Below are 23625 nucleotides of genomic sequence, written 5' to 3'. Positions count from 1 at the left end.
ATCCCTACTCTTTGTTTCCAGTCTAGCAACCAATTTTCTATCCATGTCAGCACTCTACCCCCAATACCATGTGCCCTAATTTTGCCCACTAATCTCCTATGTGGGACCTTACTAAATGTGGGTCAAGATGACTGCTCATCGCCCAAAGCCACTTGGGATGGGCAGGATGCTGGTTTTGCCAGACATGTCCATATGCTAGCGATGTTACAAATCCTACCTTCAGCGGTGCTGCAGTACTGCCACTGGCCGTATGCGCAACGTTGGCACCTTTAAGGGGGGGGGGAGATTAAAATCCAGTTTTGTACCGCTTATCGGATAGGGATTTCATCGGGCTGTGAGGCGATGAATAAAAATCGATCGGACTTCTGTTCCCGTTTTTTTTTTTTTAAATCGCTGTACAATTTAATAGTTCGATTAAAATAAAAAGCGACTTCTAACGCCCTCAACGCCTACAACGTGACGGATCGCAAGAACGGGACAAAACAAAGGGTAAATCATTTATTTTACATATAATCTTGCTTCTTGGGGTGGCTTTAATCTAATTTTACGTTGCAGAAATGTGATTTGGGCCCCATACGAACTGGAGTGTCTTTCCTGCCGATATGGAGTTCAAATTCACCACAAATGCAACGTTCCAATCCAGAAACACGCACTCGCAAGATGATTAAAATTCCCTTTTTTTTGGACAATCATATCATAAGAACATCTAAATTGTCTATATTTTGTGTAATTGTATAATCAATATTTCAGAAGGGTTTCGGCCCGAAACGTCGCCTATTTCCTTCGCTCCATAGATGCTGCTGCACCCGCTGAGTTCCTCCAGCAATTTTGTGTACCTTTTTATACTAAATATACACAACAGCTTTAGCCACATTTATTGTGCAAAAAATAATAATTTTGATTATATTGAAAGTAGATGTTTCTAGATTAATTTATGGGAATTAAACATTAAATTCCTTCCATCTGGCATATGTTCATGACAGTGGGATTTAAAAAGCATCTTATATTGTGAATTCTTGTGTGAATGGGATTAGTTTGTTATTTGGATACTTAGGCTATTAAAAACAATTATCCTTTTCTTAAGAAATTGAATCTATATTCTTAATGGGAAAGTTGTGGGCAGAAAGGCATGTCATACATGGTTTGAAGAACAAAAACTTGTAGTTTACAATGCCAAAATTGAAAAGTTGAGGAAAAACAAGGTGTACAGAGTTGCTTATTGGTTACAATCTGAGGAGTATGATGATGCTACTGATTATATGCCAATGTACCAGCTAGCAACTGATCTTAGTTCTGATCTTGAGAATATCACATTTCTGAATTTTCAAGGCAGTCTGGGTGTTTATTACTATTTCCGTCACAACGGTCAATTTTGTAATTAGCTACAATTAGGTAATTAACTAATTATAGGCTTTAATTTCAGGTCATCCAAGTAAGATGGTATATATTTGTTTCAGAATGCGTCAATCTATAATAACTGAAAATTTCATTCAGTTCTCTTAATTTTTAAGAAAGCTATGGGCTTTTGACTGTCCTCGATCACAGCTTTTGTGTTAAGTCAATGGAAAAGCAATAGGGAACAAGATGCTAATTTCCGAGTATGAAATGGCCATAGCTTTTTTAATACTGAAGATATGAAAGTGAATTAGGTGTCAAATTAAACTTATTTTTATGCTTTATCTGATGGGATAAATTGCAGACTTGATTTTTAACATCTCAAAATGTTGTAACATTGCTATCAATGAAATCCAAAACTGGAAAGCATGATCTTAAGATTGAACTGATCAAGAATTTGGTTTAAAGGTGCTTGGCTTCACTATTTACCCGCACTCAAGGATTTCCGAAACACAATATCGACTAACTGACTGACTGGCTTGGTGATGGACTCTAGTGCAGTGCGGAGGGTGTGGCCTGAAAGATCCCATGAGAGAGAGTTGAGGAGTTCTCACCATTTCCTCATCCACAATTGCTCCCCAACCAGCATAGTAACTGTTCATTGTCACATCAGTGCTTTGATTTATTCTTCTGCAAGTTATGAAATGCTTCAACACCCAGAGGTCCAGACTAATTGCTCAGAGAATGAGGGTAAATCCCTGAAAAGTGATTTGAACAGTTAATTAAAAACATCAGGAATAAAAGACTGGAATTAATAATTAAAAGACAGTTACATGGATAGAGTCATAGAGTCGCATGGTATGGAAACAGGCCCTTTGGCCCAACTTCCCCACGCCGACCAACATGTCCCATCTACACTAGTCCCACCTGCCTGTGTTTCATCCAGATCCTTCTCAACCTATCCTGGGAAGAGAATCCAGAAATCGGAGGTGCAAAGGGACTTGGGAGTGCTGGTGCAGGATTCCCAAAAAGCTCACCTGCAATTCGAATTGGTAGTTGTAGATTGGTTATTGCATGTGAACCAATCAGAGTAGTGTAGCACCACTAACACCACCTTACTATACACTTTATATTAACACCCATTTCCTACGTTAAGTTAGTCATACCAGCGGTCACAATGAACTAACAACCTGCTGTACTGCAATATTATACGTTTTGATTAAAGATGTTTTAAACTACAGACCTAACAAAGAAAACAAATGCATTTATTTCAAGAGGGCTGGAATACAAAACAGGGATGTAATGCTGAGGCTCTATAAGATGCTGGTCAGGCCATATTTGGAGTATTGTGAGCAATTTTGGGCACCATATCTGAGGAAGGAGATGAGGAGGAGTTTCTTTAGTCAGAGTCTGTGGAATCTGTGGAATTCTTTGCCACAGAAGGCTGTGGAGACCGCCAATGGATATTTTTAAGGTATAGCTAGATAGATTCTTGATTAGTACGGGTGTCAGGGGTTATGGGAAGAAAGCAGAAGAATGGGGTTAGGAGGGAAAGATAGATCAGCCATGATTGAATGGTGGAGTAGACTTGATGGGCCGAATGGCCTAATTCTGCTCCTATCACTTATGACCTAAAGACCTATCCATGTACCTGCCCAAATGTCTTTGAAACATTGTGATAGTACCTGCCTCAACTACCTCCTCTGGCAGCTCATTCCACATACCCACCACCCTTTGTGTAAAAAAGCTGCCCCCCAAGTTTCTAATAAATCTTTCCCCTGTCACCTTAAACCTAGGAAAGGTTTGGTAGGATGTGGGTTAGGTGCAGACAAGTTGGGTTAAGCAACGTGATTGGCATGGATGAGTTGGGCCACAAGGCCGGTTTCCATACCATACAGACCTATGTAATCAAGTTGTAATCAAACTACTGGACAGTTGTAAAAATGCATCTGGTTTGTCTAACCGGGAAGGAATCTGATTCACTGTTGCAGGGTCCAAATCCTGGAACTCCCTTCCTTAGAATATTGTGGGTACAGCCCACCACTCAAGGACTGCAGTGGTTCAAGAAGGCAGCTCACCCCCCATCTTCTCAATGGCTAGAGATGGGCAATTGGATGCTGGCTGAGCTCACAAAGACCACATCCCTTGATTGAAACTGTTTCACCCAGAGAGTTGTGGATTTATGGAATTCCCTGCCATAGAGGGCAGTGGAGGCCAAGTCACTGGATGGATTTAAGAGAGAGTTAGATAGAGCTCTAGGGGCTAGTGGAATCAAGGGATATGGGGAGAAGGCAGGCACGGGTTATTGATTGGGGACGATCAGCCATGATCACAATGAATGGTGGTGCTGGCTCAAAGGGCCGAATGGCCTCCTCCTGCACCTATTTTCTATGTTTCTCTGGGACAGATGCAGGCAAGTGGCACAACCATGGTTGGCCAACTTGGCCCACATGGACAAGTTGGGCCGAAGGGCCTGTTTCCATGGTGTATGGCTATGAAATAATGCTAACAATAAGCAAGTGTATTAAAAAAGTTTAATTGTCAGCAGGGCAGTTGGTTCCTATTTGTGCCTCCATTACTGTTGACGTTGAACAGCACATTCCTCTCAGTAGATCGAGGGCGACCTTTGCTCCCCAGGTGAACCTCGTTGACCCTTCCTCCGTGTTGGTGTTCTGCTGCTCCATCTAGTGTTCAGCAGCGAAACCTGCAAGTTTCTGGAAGCTGCCCAGAGAACATTTCTGGATCTCCGACGTTGCATGTTATTTTTAAATGAGTGCCAGCTAGAGCTGTGGTCTAATGTTCTGTCTGAGAGCTGGCACTTCATCCGATGCAGCGCTGCAACACACTCCAGTTCTGGGAGCTGATCCAACACACACAACTTCCAAGTCATAGAGTCATACAACATGGAAACAGGCCTTCGGCCCAACTTTCCCATGCCGACCAACATGCTCTATCTACACTAATCCCACCTGCCTAAGTTTGGGCCAAGAAAGACACAAAGTGCTGGAGTAACTCAACGGGTCAGGCAGCATCTCTGGAGAAAAGGAATAGGTGACATTTTGGGTCGAGATCCTTCTTCAGATTGAGAGTCATGGGAAAGGGAAACTAGAGGTAAGAAAAATGTACAAAGAACAAATGAATGAAAGGTATGCAAAGAACAAATCAAAGCCAACAACATGATCAAGGAAAGCTGGAGCCCACAATGGTCCATTGTTGGCTGTGGAAAAGGTGATGAGTGGATAAAAACAGTGAAAGTTTGGCCCATATCCCTCTAAAGCTATCCTATTCATGTACCTGTCTAACTGTTTCTTAAACGGTGTGATAGTACCTGCCTCAACTACCTCCTCGGGCAGCTTGTTCCATACACTGTGTAAAAAAAAGTTGGCCCTCGGGTTCCTATTAAACTTCTCCCCCCTCACCTTAAACCCAACTTCACAGAACGAGTGTGATAAGCTGGTAGAGAGGCTGCTGCTGCTTCTGCGCCCGACTTGGGAAGCATTCTGACTCTGGAAATGTTGTAGGCAACAGAGAAAGTGTGGGAAGCACACCACAGGTCAGGCAGTGGAAAGAGAAACAAGAGTTAAGTCTCACCCGTTGACAACAGCAAATGTCCAATATCAACAGCAAGATGTAGAGATAAAGAACTGCCGTTGCTGGTTTACCCAAAAGGACACAGTGCTGGAGCAACTCAGCAGGTCAGGCAGCATCTCTGGAGAACATGAATCGGTGGCGTTTCGGGTCGGGACCTTTCTTCAGACTGATTTTTCAGGAATTGAAGGAAGGCTGGGAGAGCTGAAAGGCAGGACAAAGCGTTGAAGGTAATACATGGACACAAGCGAGGGAGGGGGTTTAATAGGCAGATGGTTGGAACAAAGGCCAGAGGTAAAAGCAGAAGGTCAGGACCTTCTACGGGCCAAATGCAGGCAGGTGGGACTAGTGTAGATGGGCCATGTTGGTCGGTATGGGCAAGTTGGGCCGAAGGGCATGTTTCCACGCTGTATGACTAAGGTACGAGATAGGATTGAAGAGTTGCAAATTGTGAAGCCGGAGGAAGGAATGCAGGAGGAGGGGAAAGGGGGGAAATAGGTCTGAGTTCAGGTGGGGCGGAGAAAGGGGGGGGGGGTGGGGAGAGAGAAAGAATAGGGGGAAACACTGGGGGGGGGGGGGGGTGGAGAGAGAAAGAAGAGGGGTAAACACTAATGTCCTTCACGCGGTCACCCAGTCTGTACATCATAATTTTTTTTAAAGGAATGCCCAACAAAAGAGATTGTTTGATAATTACTTGAACATTTTTATTGAGAACAGTGAGAATGGAGAAAAACTAAGAATGCATTTAATGTACAAAATCGGATAAATCATCCTATTGACAAGCGTGCAAATGATGATTGGTTCAGATCTGGAACACTGGATGATCATACAAAAATAAAAATAATCACTTCACTCTATGAGTAGGGTGGCAGGCAATGACCCCTTCAGCCAAGAGCGTTGGAATTATCGTGTCCCCGCTTCAGTATACTGTGGAAGGCAGCGGTGGACGCAAAGCTTCACTCTGATGCTGGTTCACCCCAGTTGGAGGGAAGTCATTTCCTTCCATTCGGCACTGTACACATCCCTGCCATTGTAACTCTGCACATACAAGTCCATGGTCTGCACAAACTGTGGCACGGGAGGAAAGTCTGGCGAGCATTATTGACACTTGTAGGTACTAAACAAGAGCTGGGAGAAAGGGAAGCAGGGGTCACCTCGTTATCCCCATGCAGAACAAAGAGGAATGGAAGCCCGGCTGCATTTTTATGCTACATTTGAACTTGAAAAGGAGAAATAAATAAGGAGACAAAGTAGGGATATACAACAAGCTTGTGCACACTGCACTTCCGTCAATCCGACCCAATGCTTGCTAATTAGGTTTGGTGCAGCAACAGTGGGAATGGCGTTGCACGTCAAGTTCGATTAAATGATGTGTGCCCATCAGACTCGGTATGTAGATTGCAGACACAAAACGTTGATACTAAGAAACAAATCAATTTTACGAAGGCAATCACAGATTGCAAATGTTCTCTTTTATGAATATCATGCAGTAAATCGCAGGCTCCAACATATATGGACCCACAGCTCGCATCGGTCTATATAAGAGCTCACTCGCACACAAAGCATCTACACTGGAATCATCATCACTCCTATCGATTGCAGTCCGTTGTTCAATCCTTGTGCATCTTGTCAAGGCATTCCTTGTGTCTGATCTCAGTAACTCCCTGCAAAGAGAGAGAAAAGAGGATTAGTGAGGATTGTGGCCCAAGCTTGAGAATCACAGATTAGGATGAGGGATAAAGGTAGACCCAAGGAACTGCAGTTGCTGGAATCTTGCACAGGGCACAGTGGTGGATTAACTCAGCGGGTCAGGCAGCATCTCTGGAGGACATGGGTAGGTGACATTTCAGGTCGGGATCCTTCTTCTGTCTGAAGAAGGGTCCTGATCCGAAAAGTAATCTGTCCAATATCTCCAAAGATGCTGTCTGTCCCACTGAGTTACTCCAGCACTTTGTGTTCTATTTATGAGGAGAGTCTGTCCAGGCTGGGGCTGTATTCTTTGCAACAAAGGAGACCAAGAGGAAATCAAATTGAGATGTCTCAGTGTGTAGGTGAGTAGCAGAATCAGGGGAAAGTTGATGGGAATTTAGGAAGAATTAAATGAGATTAGTGCAAACGGGTAGTTGGTAGTTGGCATGGAATAACATTTAGTGCAAGATTAAGTCCAGTTAAAGTCCGATTAAAGAATACCCTGAGGGTCTCCAATAATGTGACAATTAATTTGCCATATTTCCCTCCCCCCAGATGCTGTCTTAGTGTTTCCAAAGTCCGACACAAAGTGCTGGAGTAGCTCAGCGGGTCAGGCAACATCTCTGGAGAACATGGATAGGTGATGTCCAGATCAGGACCCATCTTCAGTGATCATTTGGGGAGGAGGGAGAAAGTTGGGAGAGAGCAGGGGCAATATCAAGCCTGGCAGGTAATATCTGGTGAGGGGAGCCTTTGATAGGAAGATGGTTGGCCAAAGGCCAGAGATGAGAAGATAGAAGGTGCGAGACAGAAGGATTGAAGAGTTGCGAATGGCGAGACTATTAAAAGGAATGTAAGCTGAAGGGGAGAGGTGAAATGGGTGTCCAGTTTGGGAAGGGTGGGGAGGGGGAATAAAGGAGTGGATGCGGGGGAGAAGAGGGAGGGGATTTGGCAGTTAGCTACATTTGGAGAATTCAATGTTCACACAGTTGGGTTGTAAGCTACCCATGTGGAATATGAGGTGCTGTTTCTCCAGTTTGTGTGAGGCCTCGCTCTGGCAATGGAGGAGGCCCGTGTCAGAAAGGTCAGTGTGGGAACGGGAAGGGTAATTAAAATAGTTAGCAACATGGAGATCCAGTAAGGTACAGTGGATCAAGTGCAAATGTTCAGCGAAACGATCGTCGAGTCTACGCTTGGTCTCGCCGATGTACAGGAAGCCACATCGGGAACAGTGGATGCAGGAGATGAGGTTGGAGGGGGTGCACGTGAACCTCTGTCTCACCTGGAACTACTCCTGCGGTCCCTGGGTGGAGGTGAGGTACAGGGACAGGTGTTGCGTATCCTGCAGTTGCAGGGAAAAGTACCTGGGGAGGGGGTGGTTTGGGTGGCAAGGGATGAGTGAACCAAGGAAATACAGAGGGAGCGGTCTCTGCGGAAGGTAGAAAGGGGTGGGGAAGGGAAGAAAAGAAGGGACTGGTGGTAGGTGCACGTTGGAGGTTACGGAAATACCAGAGAATGATGTGTTGGATACGGAGGCTGGAGTTGGATTTTATTTTGGATTTCCAGCATCTGCAGTGTTTTGCTTGAGCACAGAGAGGGTTGGGATGACTCGCACTACTTACCATAGCCAGCTGCCTTCCTATGTTTCCCACGGTCACTCCCCCCGAGAAGAATATACAAGGCAGCCAAGAGCGAATGTACAGAAAGTCCGGTGAAGTGTACCTAGAGTAACAAGAAACAAACTTTGCCTTACTCCTTGCCTATGCAAAATGCAGTTGCATTAACTTACACGTGAGGGGTCAGAGAATCTCAGATAAGAGCAAGAAATACTGAAATAATCATCAGGTTTGGGAATATCCGTGGGAAGAAAAACAGTAAACATTTTAGGACAAACACCCTTTGCAGAACACGTTCTTCTCTCTAAAGAATCTCTAACCTGAAACGATGAACTTTATTTATTTTGTTGGCTTCTTAGTTTATTTTTTACTTTTAGAGGTGGGGTAGCACGGTGGCGCAGTGGTAGAGTTGCTGCCTCACTGCGCTAGGGATCAAGGTTCGATCCTGACTACAGGTGCTTGTCTGTACAGATTTTGTACGTTCTCCCCGTGGGTTTTCTCCTGGTCCTCCGGTTTCCTCCCACACTTCAAAGGCATCCAGATTTGTAGGCTAATTGGTGTGGTAAAATTGTAAATTGTCCCTAGTGTGTGTAGTATGGTGTTAGTGTGTGGGAATTGCTGGTCGGTGCGGACTCGTTGGGATGAAAGGGGTGTTTCCAAGCTGTATCTCAAAATTAAACTAAACTAGATACAGCACGGCAACAAGCCCTTCAGCCTACTGAGTCCGACCAGCAACCACCTCGTACACTAGGGACACACTGGGGGAAATGTAGAATTTTACCAAAGCCTATTAACCTACATATCTGTACTTCATTGAAGTGCGAGAAGAAACTGAGGCACCCGGAAAAAACCCATGCGATCACAGGGAGAATGTACAAAACTCCGTACAAATAGCACCTGCAGTCAGGATCGAACCCGGGTCTCTAGCGCTGTAAGGTAGCAACTCTACCGCTGAGCCATTGTGCCGCCCTAGCTGATGAATGTTTCAAGCATTTTCAGTTTTTAATGTCAGGTGCTGTGCATATGCAGTTATTTTTATTTTCACAATAATTAGATTATATTGTCATTGCAGTGGGCTTTCAGAAAGCTTTTCACCAGAACTCCAAAGGAGGGTTAGGTCGACCATTGCAGAAAGGATATGGAAGCTTTAAAAAAAAGGGTGCAGAGGTGGTTTACCAGAATGATGCCTGGATTTAGCTACAGGGAGAGGTTGGGCAGACTGGATTATTGTCTCTGGAACGCCAGAGGTTGCGGGGTGACCTGATTGTGGAAGGCACAGATATGGTAGACAGTCAGAATATTTTTCCTCCAAGCTGGAAAAAGCAAATACTAGAGGGCATAGCTTAAAGGTGAGAGTGGTAAATTTTAAGGAGGTGTGTGGGGCAAGTAAGATAAGATAAGATAAGATAACCTTTAATGTCATTCAGACCGAAGTCTGAACGAAATTGAAGCAGTCATACATACAATACAATACAATAAAAAACAACAATAAACACATATTAACATCCACCAGCCCAACAAGTACTCGACACAGAGGGTGGTGAGTGCCTGGAATGCACTGCTGAGGGTGGTGGTTGATGAAGATATGCTGTGGCATGTAAGGGACTTTTGGTTAGCCATATAGATATGCAGGGAATGGGGGGATATGGATCATTATGTGCATCAATGGGGGATATAGATCATAAATAATAGTTGGTCTTGGCATCATGTTCGGCACAGACATTGTGGGCCGAAGAGCCTGTTCCTTCGAAGGATAAGGAAGCTCGACATGTCCCCAACAACTCTCACCAACTTCCACAGATGTGCCGTAGAAAGCATTTTATCGGGATGCATCACAACATGGTTTGGGAACAGCTCCATACAATTATTGCATTAAAAAGGCTTTTCAGTACACCTCTGTACTGGTGACAAACAACTAAACCAAACTAAACTGATAATGAGTGAACAAGGTAGAACTGTTGTTGGCAGAAAGGCCATGGTTGTAAAGGGCACCACTGCTAGACTGGAACAACATGGCATACGAACTTGGGATCATCCTTGATTTTTCCCTGTCTTACCATCAATGGGAGAAATAGAATATCTTGCTGCTAGGATGTACTTTGTAGTTTCAGCCGATGGTTAAGAGACTCTTCTTGAGTGGGGTGTGGAAAGGGGAAGTGATTTTGTAACTACTGAGGGGGCTTGTGGAACTATGTATCGATGTTGGGGGCTGGAAGGTGACGGGAGGCAGGGAAGAAGATGAAAGTGAGTGTTAGCAATCCAGACCATTATACTTACTGGTAGATGCCGTTATACACCAACAGTTGAGTGACCAAGGTTGCCACGAAGGCTATTGTAAGGCCAAGTCCAAATCCACTTCTAGAGCGATCAAAGGTCCACCATAGGCCCAGTGAGAGGGCAGCCAGGGTCATCGACAACTGCATGTTATTGGCAAAATCTAATTTCTGATTGAACACCATAATTAAGGAAGAACCAAAAACATCTATGGATTGTCACATGAAATACCAGGCCTGGTATCACATCTACCCCCACACCGACCTGATGTTAAATACACGGCAGTGGAGTGTTTGACATTTCGTAAATAAGTAACTTTTAGTTTAGAGATACAGCGCGGAAACATGCTCTTCAGCCCACCGAGTCCGCACCGACCAACAATCTCCTTACATTAACACCCCCCTACACACACTAGGGACAATTTACATTTATACCAAGCCAATTAACCTACATACCTGTACGTCTTTGGAGTGTGGGAGGAAACCGAAGATCTTGGAGAAAAAACCCAGGCGGTCATTGGGTGAACGTACAAACTCCGTACAGACAGCACCCGTAGTCGGGATGGAATCTGAGTCGATGGCGCTGCAAGCGTTGTAAGGTAGCAAATCCACTGCTGCACCACTGTGGCCACTGGTCTTGTAATTTAGACAGCGCCGAAACAGGCCCTTCGGCCCACCGAGTCCGCACCAACCAGCAATCACCTCGTACACTAGCACTATCCTGCACACTAGGGACAATTTACAATTTTACCAATGCCAATTGACCTACAATCCCGCAGGTCTTTAGGAGTGTGGGAGGAAATACGAAGCACCTAGAGAAAAACCACGGGGGTCACAGGGAGAACGTCCAAACTCCGTACAGACAACACACTTGGTCAGGATCAAACCCGGTTCTCTGGAGCTGGGAGGTAATAATTCTAGCGCTGCACTGCTGCCCAGGTGTCTTCTCTGAGGAATGAACTCAGAACTTCAGATTGTGAGATTGAGTTTTACCAGCTGAGGTCAACACCTAAGGAAATAATCTTCACCTTAGCTGGAAGTGTAAGGAAACACAATCAATGGCCATCTGTTTACAATTTCCCTTTCCTTTGAAACCAATTAACTAAAAATGTAGCAGATGGTCTGATTAGTATCAGCTTTTCTTTCAACAACTTCCCTGAATTCCAAGAGTTGATGGGATGGAATAATTAATCGAGTACAGAAGGCACAGAATCCGGCTTTGAAAGATGATGGTGAATTAATAAACCTGCATCCGTACTAGAATGAGAAAGAGAGCGATGCTGAATGAAGTGAGGAGGTTCATCTGGGCAAGTGTGCGGTGCCGCACTTAGGCAGGTCAAATATAAGGAGAACGTACACAATTAATGGCAGGACCTGTAACAGCACTGATGTGCAGGGACATTTGGGTCCAAGTCCATAGCTCCCTGAAAGTAGCAGCACAAACAGATACAGTGGTAAAGATATGCTTACCTCCATCGGTCGGTGCATTGAGTATGAGAGTTAGGAAGTCATGTTGCAGCCTTACAGAACTTTGGTTCGGGTGCATTTGGAGCATTGTGTGCAGCTCTGGCCACCCCATTACAGAAAGGATGTGGAGGCTTTGGAGAGGGTGCGGAGAAGTTTATGCAGATGTTGTCTGGACTAGAATGTATTAGCTGGAAAGAGAGGTTGGCAAATTTGGACTGTTCTCACTGGATTGTTGGGAGCTGCGATGAGACCTGATAGAAGTTTATAAAAGTTTGATATGGTAGACAGTCGGACACTTTTTCCAGGGTGGAAATGTCAAAGGTCATAGCGCTAAGGTCAGAGGGGGATTGTATAAAGAAGATGCATGGAGCAAAGGTTTTTTAACACAAATTCACACAGTGGCACAGTAGTAGAACTGCTGCCTTACAGCGTCAGGGACTTGGGTTTGATCCTGACTAAGGGTGCTGTCTGTACAGAGTTTGTACGTTTTCCCTGTGACCACGTGGGTTTTCTCCGGGTGCTCCGATTTCCTCCCACACTCCAAAGATGTACAGATTTCCAGCTAAATTGTCTTCTGTAAAATAGTAAATTGTCCCTAGTGTGCAGGATAGTGCGAGTGTACGCGGATCGCTGGTCGGCACGGACTGGGTGGGCCTGTTTCCTAGCTGCATCTCTAAAGTCCAAATATCCAGTGGAGATTGTTGCCGAGATTGGAGGACTTTAGTTGTGTGGAGACACTGGATAAGCTGGAGTAGTTTTCCCTGGAGTGAAGAAGGCTGAGGAATGACATGATGGAATTATACCAGGTTATGTGAGGCACAGATAAAGTGCATAGTCAAAATGTTTTTCTCCTGGAAGAGGTATCAAAAACAAGAAGGTCTGAACTCAAGATGAGAAGAAAGAGTTTTAAGGGAGACTTGAGGTTGAAGTATGTTTTACACAGAGAATGGTTGATATTTGGAGCACACTGCCAGAGGGAGCGGTGGTAACAGATACAATTACTATGTTTAAGAGACAGAGTGGCACATCTGGCAGAGACGCTGCCTTACAGCACCAGAGACCTGGGATTCAATCCTGAACTCAGGTGCTGCCAGTGCGGAATTTCCATGTTCTCTCTGTCACTGCGGGGTTTCCTCCCACATCCCAAAGACGTGCGGGGTTGTAGGTTAATTACCTCTGTAAATTGGCCTTAAATTGTAGGGAGTGGATGTGAAAGTGAAATAACGTAGATTTAGTGTGTACAGGTGATCGATGGTCGGCGTGGACTCAGTGGCCTGAAGAGCCTGTTTCCATGCTGTATCTCTGAACTAAAAAATGAATTAAGCAGACCCTTAACTGGGTGAGGAATATGGCCCTAATGCAGGCAAATGGGATTTGTGAAGATGGACAAAAAGGTTGACATGTATGCATAAACATACACAAAGTCCTGGAGTAACTCAGCAGGTCAGGCAGCATCTCTGGAGAAAATGGAAAGGTGATGTTTTGGGTCGAGACCCTTCTTGAGATTGATTCTGAGGGGAGGGGGTGAGGGCACAATACTCCTGTCGGAGAGAGGAAGGGAACTTCATCAAAGTAGGCATACCTTGAGGAGATTTAGCAGTGGAGCAGACAAAATGAAGAGAGAAGGAACTGCAGTTGTTGGTTGCTGTGGACCCAAAGGCCCGTTTCCATACTGCACGACTGTACGACTTATTCACCCACCCCTTGTGAGCTAAATAGTGGGACTACAGAATGATGTAATGGCATTGTCCCAAGTTTCATAAAACTACTTGGCAGGGACCAGCGGATGTCATTTGGAAACAACGCAGAGAACGGTGGATGTGAACCAGGTTTTGGCAGGAATTTGCTGTGCCCGCTAACATTCGGAAGGATACAGCACTGGCGTGATTGATGCCAACAAAGACTGCTACACATCTCATGACGCTCGCCCATTCCCGTTTGAACTTGTGCGGCTCACCGAGATGGCTGTCGATGCAAGGGTACAGCAGACCCACCACGGCTGTGGAAAGGACAGAAGTTAAAGCAGTCAGGGCGGCAAACCATAACCATGTAGAAACAAAGAACTGCAAGATGATGGTTAATACACACAAAGCAACACAAAGTGTTGGGGAAACTCAGCTGGTCAGGCAGCATCCCTGGAGAACATGGATAGGTGACGTTTCGGGTCGGACTCTTCTTCAAACCCGAAACGTCATCTATCCATGTTTCCCAGAGCTACTGCCTGACCAGCTGAGTTTCTCCAGTATTTTGTGTCGTCGTAAACCATAATCATAATGTACGTTGAAGAACTTAAGAATTCCACTACTCAATAAGATTAGAGATAGCGTGGAAACAGGCCCTACGGCCTGAGTCCACGCAGACCATTGGTCACCCATACACTAGTTTTATCCTAAACACTGGGGGCAATTTACAGAAGCCAATTAACCTACAAAGTGGTTGATTGGAATGTGGGAGGAAACCAGTGCACCCGGAGAAAACCCACGTGCTCACAGGGAGAAAGGACAAACTCCTCACAGGCAGCACCCGTGATCCGGATCGAACCCGGGTCTCTGCTGTGAGGCAGCAGTTCTACCGCTGCATACAAGATTTTGGCTGGTCTTCCACTTCACTAGCACTTTACCTGCACTGACACGTGTACGCCAAAGAGTAGGACTGGTGGCTTCGTGGCCTGGTTCGGTAAATTGATCGCTCAGGAGCGATGGACGCAGCAGAAAGTGGTGGCCATTGCCAAGTACTTCACAGGTACTGACCTTCCCACCATCAAACGGGTTTGCAGGAAGTGCTGCCTCAAGAATGGTCAACAGTGCATGGTTCATCATCATCGCATGCACAGACGTACAGTGAAATTCATTTTTGGATTGCAGTTCAGTAAAGTATTGCAGCTAATATCGTTAAAAGACCCACGCCACATTGGCCATGCTTCCTTCTCACTGCTACTGTTGGGAAGGAGGTGTAGGGACCTGAGAACCGTGACCTCCAGGTTCAAGGGCAGCTTCTTCCCATCAACCATCAGACTCATTAACCACCCTGCACAACTCTAACCTCAACCCTGATCTCATCTGCCTGTGAATGATCCATATCCTTCTATTCCCTGCACTTCCATGTGCCTATCTAAAAGTCTCTTAAATGCCACTTTCGTATCGGTCTCCACCAACAACCTTGGCAGTGCGTTCCAGACCCCCACCACTATGTGTGTAAAGAAACCTGCCCCCGCATATCTCCATTAAACTTCCCCCCTCTCATCTTTTAGCTGTGCCCTCTAATGTTGGACATTTCCACCCTGGGAGAAAGGTTCTGACCGTCAACCCTGTCTATGCCTCCCATAATTTTATATACTTTTGAACGGTCTCCCCCCAGCCTCCAGCATTCCAGACAAAACAAGCCAAGTTTGTCCAATCTCTCCTGGTAGCTAATACCCTCTAATGCAGACAGTATTCTGGTGATTAGAACTGTGTACAGAAGTACTGAACTCTGTCAAACCACAAGGTTGGCAAACAGGTACAGGAACATTAAAATAGCTTTCTCCATTGAACTGTGTAGGAAGGAACTACAGTTGCTGTTTTATACCGAATATAGACAGAAAGTGCTGGAGTAACTCAGCGGGTTAGGCAGCATCTCTGGAGAAAAGAAATAGTGAGACGTTTTGGATTTCATCAGACTGACAGTAGTGAGGGGGTGGGGGGAATGGATGTTAGATGTTAGAAAAGGCAAGAACAAATCAGGGCCGGCAACAGGTGACCAAGGAAGAGTGGAGTCCATAATGGCTGATTGTTGGCTGGGGAAGAGGTTATAACGAAAGGACACAGGGATGCGAACAGTGGCACTGGTGGGGCAACTAGGATGGGGGAGGGGGAGAGAGAGGAAAGACAGGGGTTACTTTAAATGAGAGAAATCAACGTTCATACCGCTGGGCTGTAAGCTGCCCAAGAGAAATATGAGGTGCTGTTCCTCCAATATCCATGCGGCCTCACTCCAGTGGAGGAAGCCCAAGACAGATAAGTCAGTATGAAAACTCCCCCGCTCACCATATAGCTCTGCCCTCGATTGTTGGACATTTCCACCCTGGGAAAAAGGTTCTGACTGTCTACCCTATCTATGCCTCTCATAGTTTTTATATACTTCTCTCAAGTCTCCCCACAAACTCCCTTCAAGTTCCTTGTGAGATTTTGGTAGTGCTGCACTAGCAGATTTCGTGACTATTGAATGTAATTCCTAGTATTAGCTAAACACACACCAATTTCACTTTTTTACATGTTACGGAGTAGTACAATACATTTTCCACTGAACCCGGTGGGGTTGAAGGGAGATCATGGATATATCCAGGCAGCCCAGATCTCAGTTCTGGCCTCAAACATACATGTTCCTGATTCCTGGCATAATAGCCTCCAACCCTAATTCCAGCCAGAAGGTGTGAGAGAAGGAGTTGTAAATAGAGAAGCCAGAGGAAGGAAACAGACCCTTCAGCCCACTGAGACCATGCCAGCCGTTCATCACCCATTCAAGGGCCTGTCCCACTTTCACGACCTAATTCACGGCCTTTTTTACTCGTGGACATTTTTCATCAGGCTAGAAAAACGCCCCGACCTACTTGATGCCACGAGTACCTACGACTAGCATCATGACCTACCTATGACCTCGTGACGACCATGCTGCGAGTACGAGTCAACGACAAACTTGGCAGAGGTCGTGAATTAGGTTGTGAAAGTGGGACAGGCCCTTCACTCTGCTTCTATGTTCTCCCACTTTCTCATCCACTCCCTACACACACTAGGGGCAATTGACATCGGCCAATTAGCCTATAAATCAAACTTGCATGGCCTACAACCCAATGATATGAAAACAGAATGATCTAATTTCAAGTAATACCCTGCTAACCCCCCCCCCCCTCTCCCCCCCTGCACCTTCTGCCGCACACACATTTTGCAAACCACACCTTGTTCCTTTCCCCTCGTGCTCACCTCCCACCCTTTCCATCTCAGAGTCCCCCATTTCCTTTTTTATCCCTCCTCTTTCCCCATCATCCATATTCCTCCCTCAGGGCTAAACAATAGACAATAGGTGCAGGAGTAGGCCATTCGGCCCTTCGAGCCAGCACCACCATTCAATGTGATCATGGCTGATCATCCCCAATCAGTACCCCGTTCCTGCCTTCTCCCCATATCCCCTGACTCCGCTATTTTTTAAGAGCCCTATCTAGCTCTCTCTTGAAAGCATCCAGAGAACATGCCTCCACCCGAGGCAGAGAAGGAGTAAATATTTCACTCCTTCTCTTCATTCACTGCCTGACACCATGTTGTCTCCTGTTCACCTCAAGCCTTTCTCACTTACTCCACCCATCTGCCGATCACCTCTCCCTTCACCTCTATCTATCTATAACTAGCTGGGCTTCACCTCACTCCATCTCCCTTTTGCAGCTCTCTCCCCTCTACTCCGTTATTCTGAAGAAGGGTCCCGGTCCGAAAATCCGCCTGTCTGTTTCCTCCAAGATGCTGCCTAACCTGCTGAGTTCTTTCAGCACCTTGCATTTTTCTCAAGATTCCAGCATCTACGGTCTCTTGTGTGTCCACTCTTGAACCAATGGTTCATCTATTATCGCGGGTTCCAAGATTATTACCACTCATAAGTACAATTGCCAATTAAGTACATAATGCATTGAAACAACCCACTGAGACCATATACAAGAGTTTCCAGGGTTTGGCGCCATTTTCAAATTCCCGGCTGCAGCTGGCCCTAGAGGTCTGTTGCAACCACTCACTTCTCTACAAGCCCTTCCAAAAGGCGATGCCATGCTCTCTCAAATCTACCTAATTCAGTTATTCTGTAATTGCACTTTAGTCTTCATTTGCACCGTTTCAAATTGCACGATAATCTTTTCGCCATTCTGCTGTTTTGTATTTGTTGTTGTATACATTGTTGCATCTATTATGACTACAGTCATTTTGATGAAGGGTCTCAACCCATAATGTTACCTATCCATGTTCTCCAGAGATGCTGCCTGAACCACTGAGTTACTCCAGCACATTGTGTCCTTCTCAGTGTTATCCAGCATCTCCAATTTTTTGTTTACATATTACTACATGCTATTTAATCTATGAGCATCATGTAACCAAATAATTTAATTGCACCACTACATTTTCTATTCTACCATACTACATAACTAGATCTATTCTATGTTTTCCTTGATCTCCATTCCCTTTGTCATGTTTGCACTCCTTCCACTTCTATACACTTCCTTATCTATGAACCTCCCACTCCCCTGACATCAGTCTGAAGAAGGGTCTCGACCTGAAACGTCACCCATTCCTTCTCTCCAGAGATGCTGCCTGTCCCGCTGAGTTCCTCCAGCATTTTGTGTCATTCGATTTAAACCAGCATCTGCCGTTCCTTCCTTCATATAATTTTATTGCATGCTGTGCGTACAACAATAAATGAATCTAATGTAAATATACCAATTTTTTCCCAACATTTGTGTATAAGGTCATGAGGGGAATAGAAAGGGTGAATGCATAATCTTTTACCCAGAGCAAGGGAATTGAGAACCAGAGGACATAAGTTTAAGGTGAGTGGGAACAGATTTAATTAAACCTAGGGGCAACCTTTTCACACCAAGGGTAGTGGGTGCATGGAACAAGCTGCCAGAGGAGGTAGTTGAGGCAGGTGCAATCACAACATTTAAAAGACATCGGACAGATACACGGATTGGAATAGTTTAAGAACCAAATGCTAATAGGTGGGAAGAGCGTAGACAGGGCATCTTGGTCGGCATGGGCAAGTTCAGCTGAAAGACATGTTTCCATGCTATCTGACTCTAGGACATGAGAATGGATGACTTAGAAAGAAAGGCCAGATCAGTAACACTGAAAGTTGCTTAAAATTGTGGAAAACAGATGTTTAGACTAACAGCCACGTTTCTCTCTGTCCCTCCCCCACCCTAGTTCTCTAACTTGTTTCACTGTCCTCCAGATTAATTTTAATGTTTGTGTGCCTCATTGTCATCTCCCCCATAGCCAACAATGAACCATTCTAGAATAGAAAATGTAGTGGTGCAATTAAATTATTTGGTTACATGATGCTCATAGATTAAATAGCATGTAGTAATATGGAAACAAAAAATTGGAGATGCTGGATAACACTGAGAAGGACACAATGTGCTGGAGTAACTCAATGTCCTTGAACATCGTCTGCTTTGATTTGTCCTTTTCACACCTTACATTCTCTTTGTACCTTTTCAGATCTCTAGTTTCCCTCTCCCCTGACTCTCACCCTGAACAAGGGTCTCAACCCGAAATGTCACCCATTCCTTCTCTCCAGAGATGTTGCCTTTCCCGCTAAGTTACTCCAATATTTGTGTCCAGCCACATTTCAAAGTCCGGCTGTACAATGCTCTGGAACACCAAACTGATTCAACTCATGGTAAAAATATTGTTTTTTATGTAGTACTCCTGGCACCTCTTTTGCCATTGTTGTTGCTGTTGTTGAGATCACTGCAATGCAAGAGGCATCTGCAGGTAATGAACTACCAACAAACCCCGAATAAGTGAATCGAGGACAAGAGGGCATAGGTTTAAGGTGAAGGAGTAACTTTTTCCCACAAAGGGTAGTGGGTGTATGGTGCAAGCTGCCAGAGGCGGTGGTTGAGGCTGGAACAATCCCAATGTTTAAGAAACATGAATAGGACAGGTTCATAAGATCTTAAGAGAAAGGAGTAGAATTAGGCCATTTGGCCCATCAAGTCCACTCTGCCATTCAATCATGGCTGATCTATCTCCTAACCCCATTCTCCTGCCCTCTCCCGAAAACCTCTGACATCCGTACGAATCAAGAATCTATCTATCTCTGTCTTAAATATATCCACTGACTTCACCTCCATAGCCTTCAGTGGCAAATAATTCACCCCCCTGGTTTAGAGGGATATGGGCCAAACGTGGGAAGGTGGGACTAGTGTAGCTGGGACATGTTGGCTGGGGTGGGCAAGCTGTTTCCACGCTGTAAGACTATGACTAATCCAGCCAGTTGTTTTCCTAATGGATGGGAGCCGAGTGAGCGTTTCACTTCCTGGTTTCCCTTCACTTTTGCACAGTGCAGTGGCATGTTGCGCATAGCAACCAATCAGGAGGGGGGATCCCCTCTCACCAGTTCCAGCTCGGCCAATGAACAGGCGGCTCTGCCTCCGAGAGGCCCCGCCCCCTCCAGCATGTTGCAATTTCATGCAAATCCTGTGACACGTGGCGCGGAACAAACATTTGCCCTCAAACATCAGATCAGAACTGGGCAAATGTATAGAAGGCAGACACAAAAAGCTGGAGTAACTCAGCGGGACACGCAGTATCTCTGGAGAGAAGGAATGGGTGACTTTTCGGGTCAAGCGACTGCAGGTGCTGGTCAATGCACAAAATCAACACAGAGTGCTGGAGTAACTCAGCAGGTCAGGCAGCGTCTCTGGAGAGCATAGATAGGTAACGGTCTGAAGAAGGGTCTCGACCCGAAATGTCACCCATTCCTTCTCTCCAGAGATGCTGCCAGTTCCGCTGATGTAATCCAGCAATTTGTGTCTAGTTTCAGATCGAGACCCTTCTTCAGACTGAGAATATAGCAGAACTACTGCTACCCTTATGATAACAAGCGCACATACCACCCCTTTTTGTGTAATTTCGTACAAAAAAACACATGCATTTTGCACTAATGCATTTCCGAAGGTCAATTGTTTCACCAATTTAGTAAAAAAAACATTTCAAAGTTTTTCAATTTAAGTTTGTGCTGCAATCTCTTCCTCCCACAAATACACCTTCAGTATCTATTTAAATAATCTTTAAAAAAAATCACATCTTGCACATGTTTTTAATAGTTTGGTAAGTTTTGGTGCTGCTGTAGTCGGGGGATTTTTTGCTAAAGTCACGCGTGACTAATGGAGTGCCCAGTAGAAGTTGCTTTAACTGGCGAGTTTTTAAAGGCACATTAATAATGCCGCTTTCAGCAGATAAAAATAGGGCTAAAAAAAAGGAGGGATATTTGGAAAGAATATCTGCAAGGAATTACATTCTTATTAATGATAGAAGGGGCGGACGCTTAAAAGTCATTTGAGTTAGAGAGGCCTAGAGACACAAGGAACTGCAGATGCTGGCATCTTGAATACTGAAACAGAATGTTGTATTGGAGTCTGAAGTAGGGTCCCGACCCGAAACGTTGCCTGTCCATTCCCTCCACAAATGCCTGAGTTACTCCAGCAGTTTTTGTGTTTTGCTTCATAACACCTGGCGGGTTCACATTTTAACTGAAACTGTTCGCATTTGATAAGGTTGATGTATATAGTGATCACGTTGACATATTTTTATATCACTTCCTATTACAAGCTATCGGGTTTGATTAGTACGGTGTCAGAGGTTATGGAGGAGAAGGCAGGAGAATGGGGTTAGGGGGGAGAGATAGATCAGCCATTATTGCATGGCGGTGTAGACTTGATGGGCCGAATGGCCTAATTCTACTCCTATCACTTATGATCTTATGATCCCCATCTCCAGCAACTGGTGATTGGACAGGGTGAACTATTTTTGATTTGCTTAATATCAAGGCAGACTTCTTAGAACCAATACTTTAACCAATCTCCCTCTGTGCTGTCTGCCCTGCTGAACATTTCCTCATATTATCTTGTTTTTCTTTTGTTACTGGGGCGGGACTGAATATAATGCTTTTAATGGTTAGGATGGTGCTCACTTCAAATTCTTCCCCGGACGCTTGACACTGTTAAAAAGGCATACAAGTCCTGATCAATTATAGACATAAAATGTTGGAATAAATCTGGGTTCTGACCCGAAACGTCACCTATTCTTTTTCCAGAGGTGCTGCCTGACCCGCTGAATTACTCCAGCATTTTGTGTCTACCTTCGGTACAAACCAGTACATGCAGTTCCTTAATATACATTTTGTCCTGGTGAATTATACTGTTTAATTCAATCTGAAGCTTCCCTCCTTTCTCACCCACTGGCATTTGCAGGACCAATCCTTCCCAACTCCCTTTCCTTACCTGCAGCCGTGCCGCAACAAGGTGGCACCCACCACGCGGAAGAGAAGATTGTGGCGATTACTTCTTCGGGGAACAAGGTGACGTGTCTCTGGATCTGCAGCAAGTTTAACACGAGGGCCAGGAAGACTCCCACGGTGAAGAGCACTAATCCCCGCCGCAGTAAGTTCATGGCTTTGGCGCTGGCGAGGGAGCCGTAGGCAGCCGCCAGGACCGAGGTGAGGATGGTCATCATTTCGTGGACCTTTGCCACCAGTAGCGTGCTGGTGGAGATGCTTTCAGACCTATGTGCCCGGGTGTAGCTGCAGGTCCAGCAGCTCTCTTCAATCCTTGGCATTTGGTACCGGGCGACTTCCTGGCGTGGGTCTACACTGGAATCACCTGGGGTGACCAGAAACACAACACAGGGGCACAATTAGTCTGACTTCACTGGCACGGAAATGTTGAAACTCCAAGTCCTAAACGTTGCGAACTAGGAACAAAATAAAAAGTTCTAGTCCAACACACACCCTTATTATCAATTACATTAACATGTAGTGGCTGTTATGTTCAATTCCAAGAAAAGATATCAAGAAAACATCACAAGCACCCCAGAAGCATATCCTGAAATAAAGGGCAGAGGAAACCACAATAAAGTCAATGAAATTATGGTTACAACCTAAAACCTTAATAGAGGGGGGAAAACACTGACACTGTTTGCATTTGATAACATTAATGTATATAGTAATCATGTTGACATATTCATTCTATATCTCTTCCTATTACAAACCATTCTCGTCTCCTGCAACTGTTAATTGAACACGATGGACTATTTTATTTTGCTTTTTAAACACAAACATATGCTTATTGCAATCTGGGAAACCAGAGCTGTATCGCGCGTTATAGCAATGGAACCCAGGCGATGAACACACTAAGGCAGTAGACTTACCAGTCAAGGTACAGCATTCAGCACCGTCTGAGGTCTGCTTTCTGGAAAGGTATTATTTAAAAATATATATATGAGTTTGCTGTCGATTCCGCTCCGCAGCCGCCGCGTTACATTGTTTGTTAAATTATTAGGTCACATCCTGCACAGATCTATTCCTACAGCGCAGACAGGCGAGCGGTCATAACTATCTGTCTGGTGAGCGGAGTGGAGCCAATGGCAGCCTGGCGGCCCATATGACGTTCAGGACACACCACTAGCTGCACCGTCCCCATTCACTTTCCCTTTCCCTTCTCTTCACCTCTCCCTCCCTCCCTCCCTCCCCCTCTCGCGGGCGGGCAAAGAGAGGAGGCGAAGCCACACCTCCCAGCCAGGGCATCGTAAGTTGTACGCGCCGCCCCGCCCGGCCCGGCAGTTTCCTGAGAGCGCCGAGTGTATTGGAGTCAGAGTAACGCTAGGCAGGCGGGACCAAAGATACTAGAGCTCCTCTATAATCTTTGGGCGGGACAAACAAGGGGAAGGATATCACCCCAGGGGGCAGGCAGCAAGAGTGCTTTTGAGCAAAGATTTGCTTTTAAACATAGAAACATAGAAATTAGGTGCAGGAGTAGGCCATTCGGCCCTTCGAGCCTGCACCGCCATTCAATATGATCATGGCTGATCATCCAACTCAGTATCCCGTTCCTGCCTTCTCTCCATACCCTCTGATCCCCT

At 45.3% G+C, this 23625-nt stretch overlaps 1 protein-coding gene across 1 annotated transcript; it reads right to left on the bottom strand.

Annotated features, from left to right (window-relative positions):
• Positions 1-5602: 5602 nt before the first annotated feature.
• On the bottom strand, positions 5603-23212 carry insig1 (insulin induced gene 1). The gene is made up of 6 exons (XM_033044270.1): positions 22915-23212; positions 21990-22367; positions 13843-13967; positions 10506-10672; positions 8235-8334; positions 5603-6587 (listed from the first exon to the last, which is right to left on the bottom strand). Exons 2-6 carry the CDS (start codon positions 22321-22323, stop codon positions 6534-6536), a joined length of 780 nt encoding a protein of 259 aa, XP_032900161.1. The 5' UTR covers positions 22324-22367; positions 22915-23212; the 3' UTR covers positions 5603-6533.
• Positions 23213-23625: the final 413 nt, after the last annotated feature.

This window comes from Amblyraja radiata, chromosome 2 (assembly GCF_010909765.2).
Source record: "Amblyraja radiata isolate CabotCenter1 chromosome 2, sAmbRad1.1.pri, whole genome shotgun sequence".
Lineage (NCBI taxonomy): Eukaryota > Metazoa > Chordata > Chondrichthyes > Rajiformes > Rajidae > Amblyraja > Amblyraja radiata.
The sequence above is the reverse complement of the archived record's forward strand: the minus strand, read 5'-3'. Positions and strand labels throughout refer to the sequence as shown.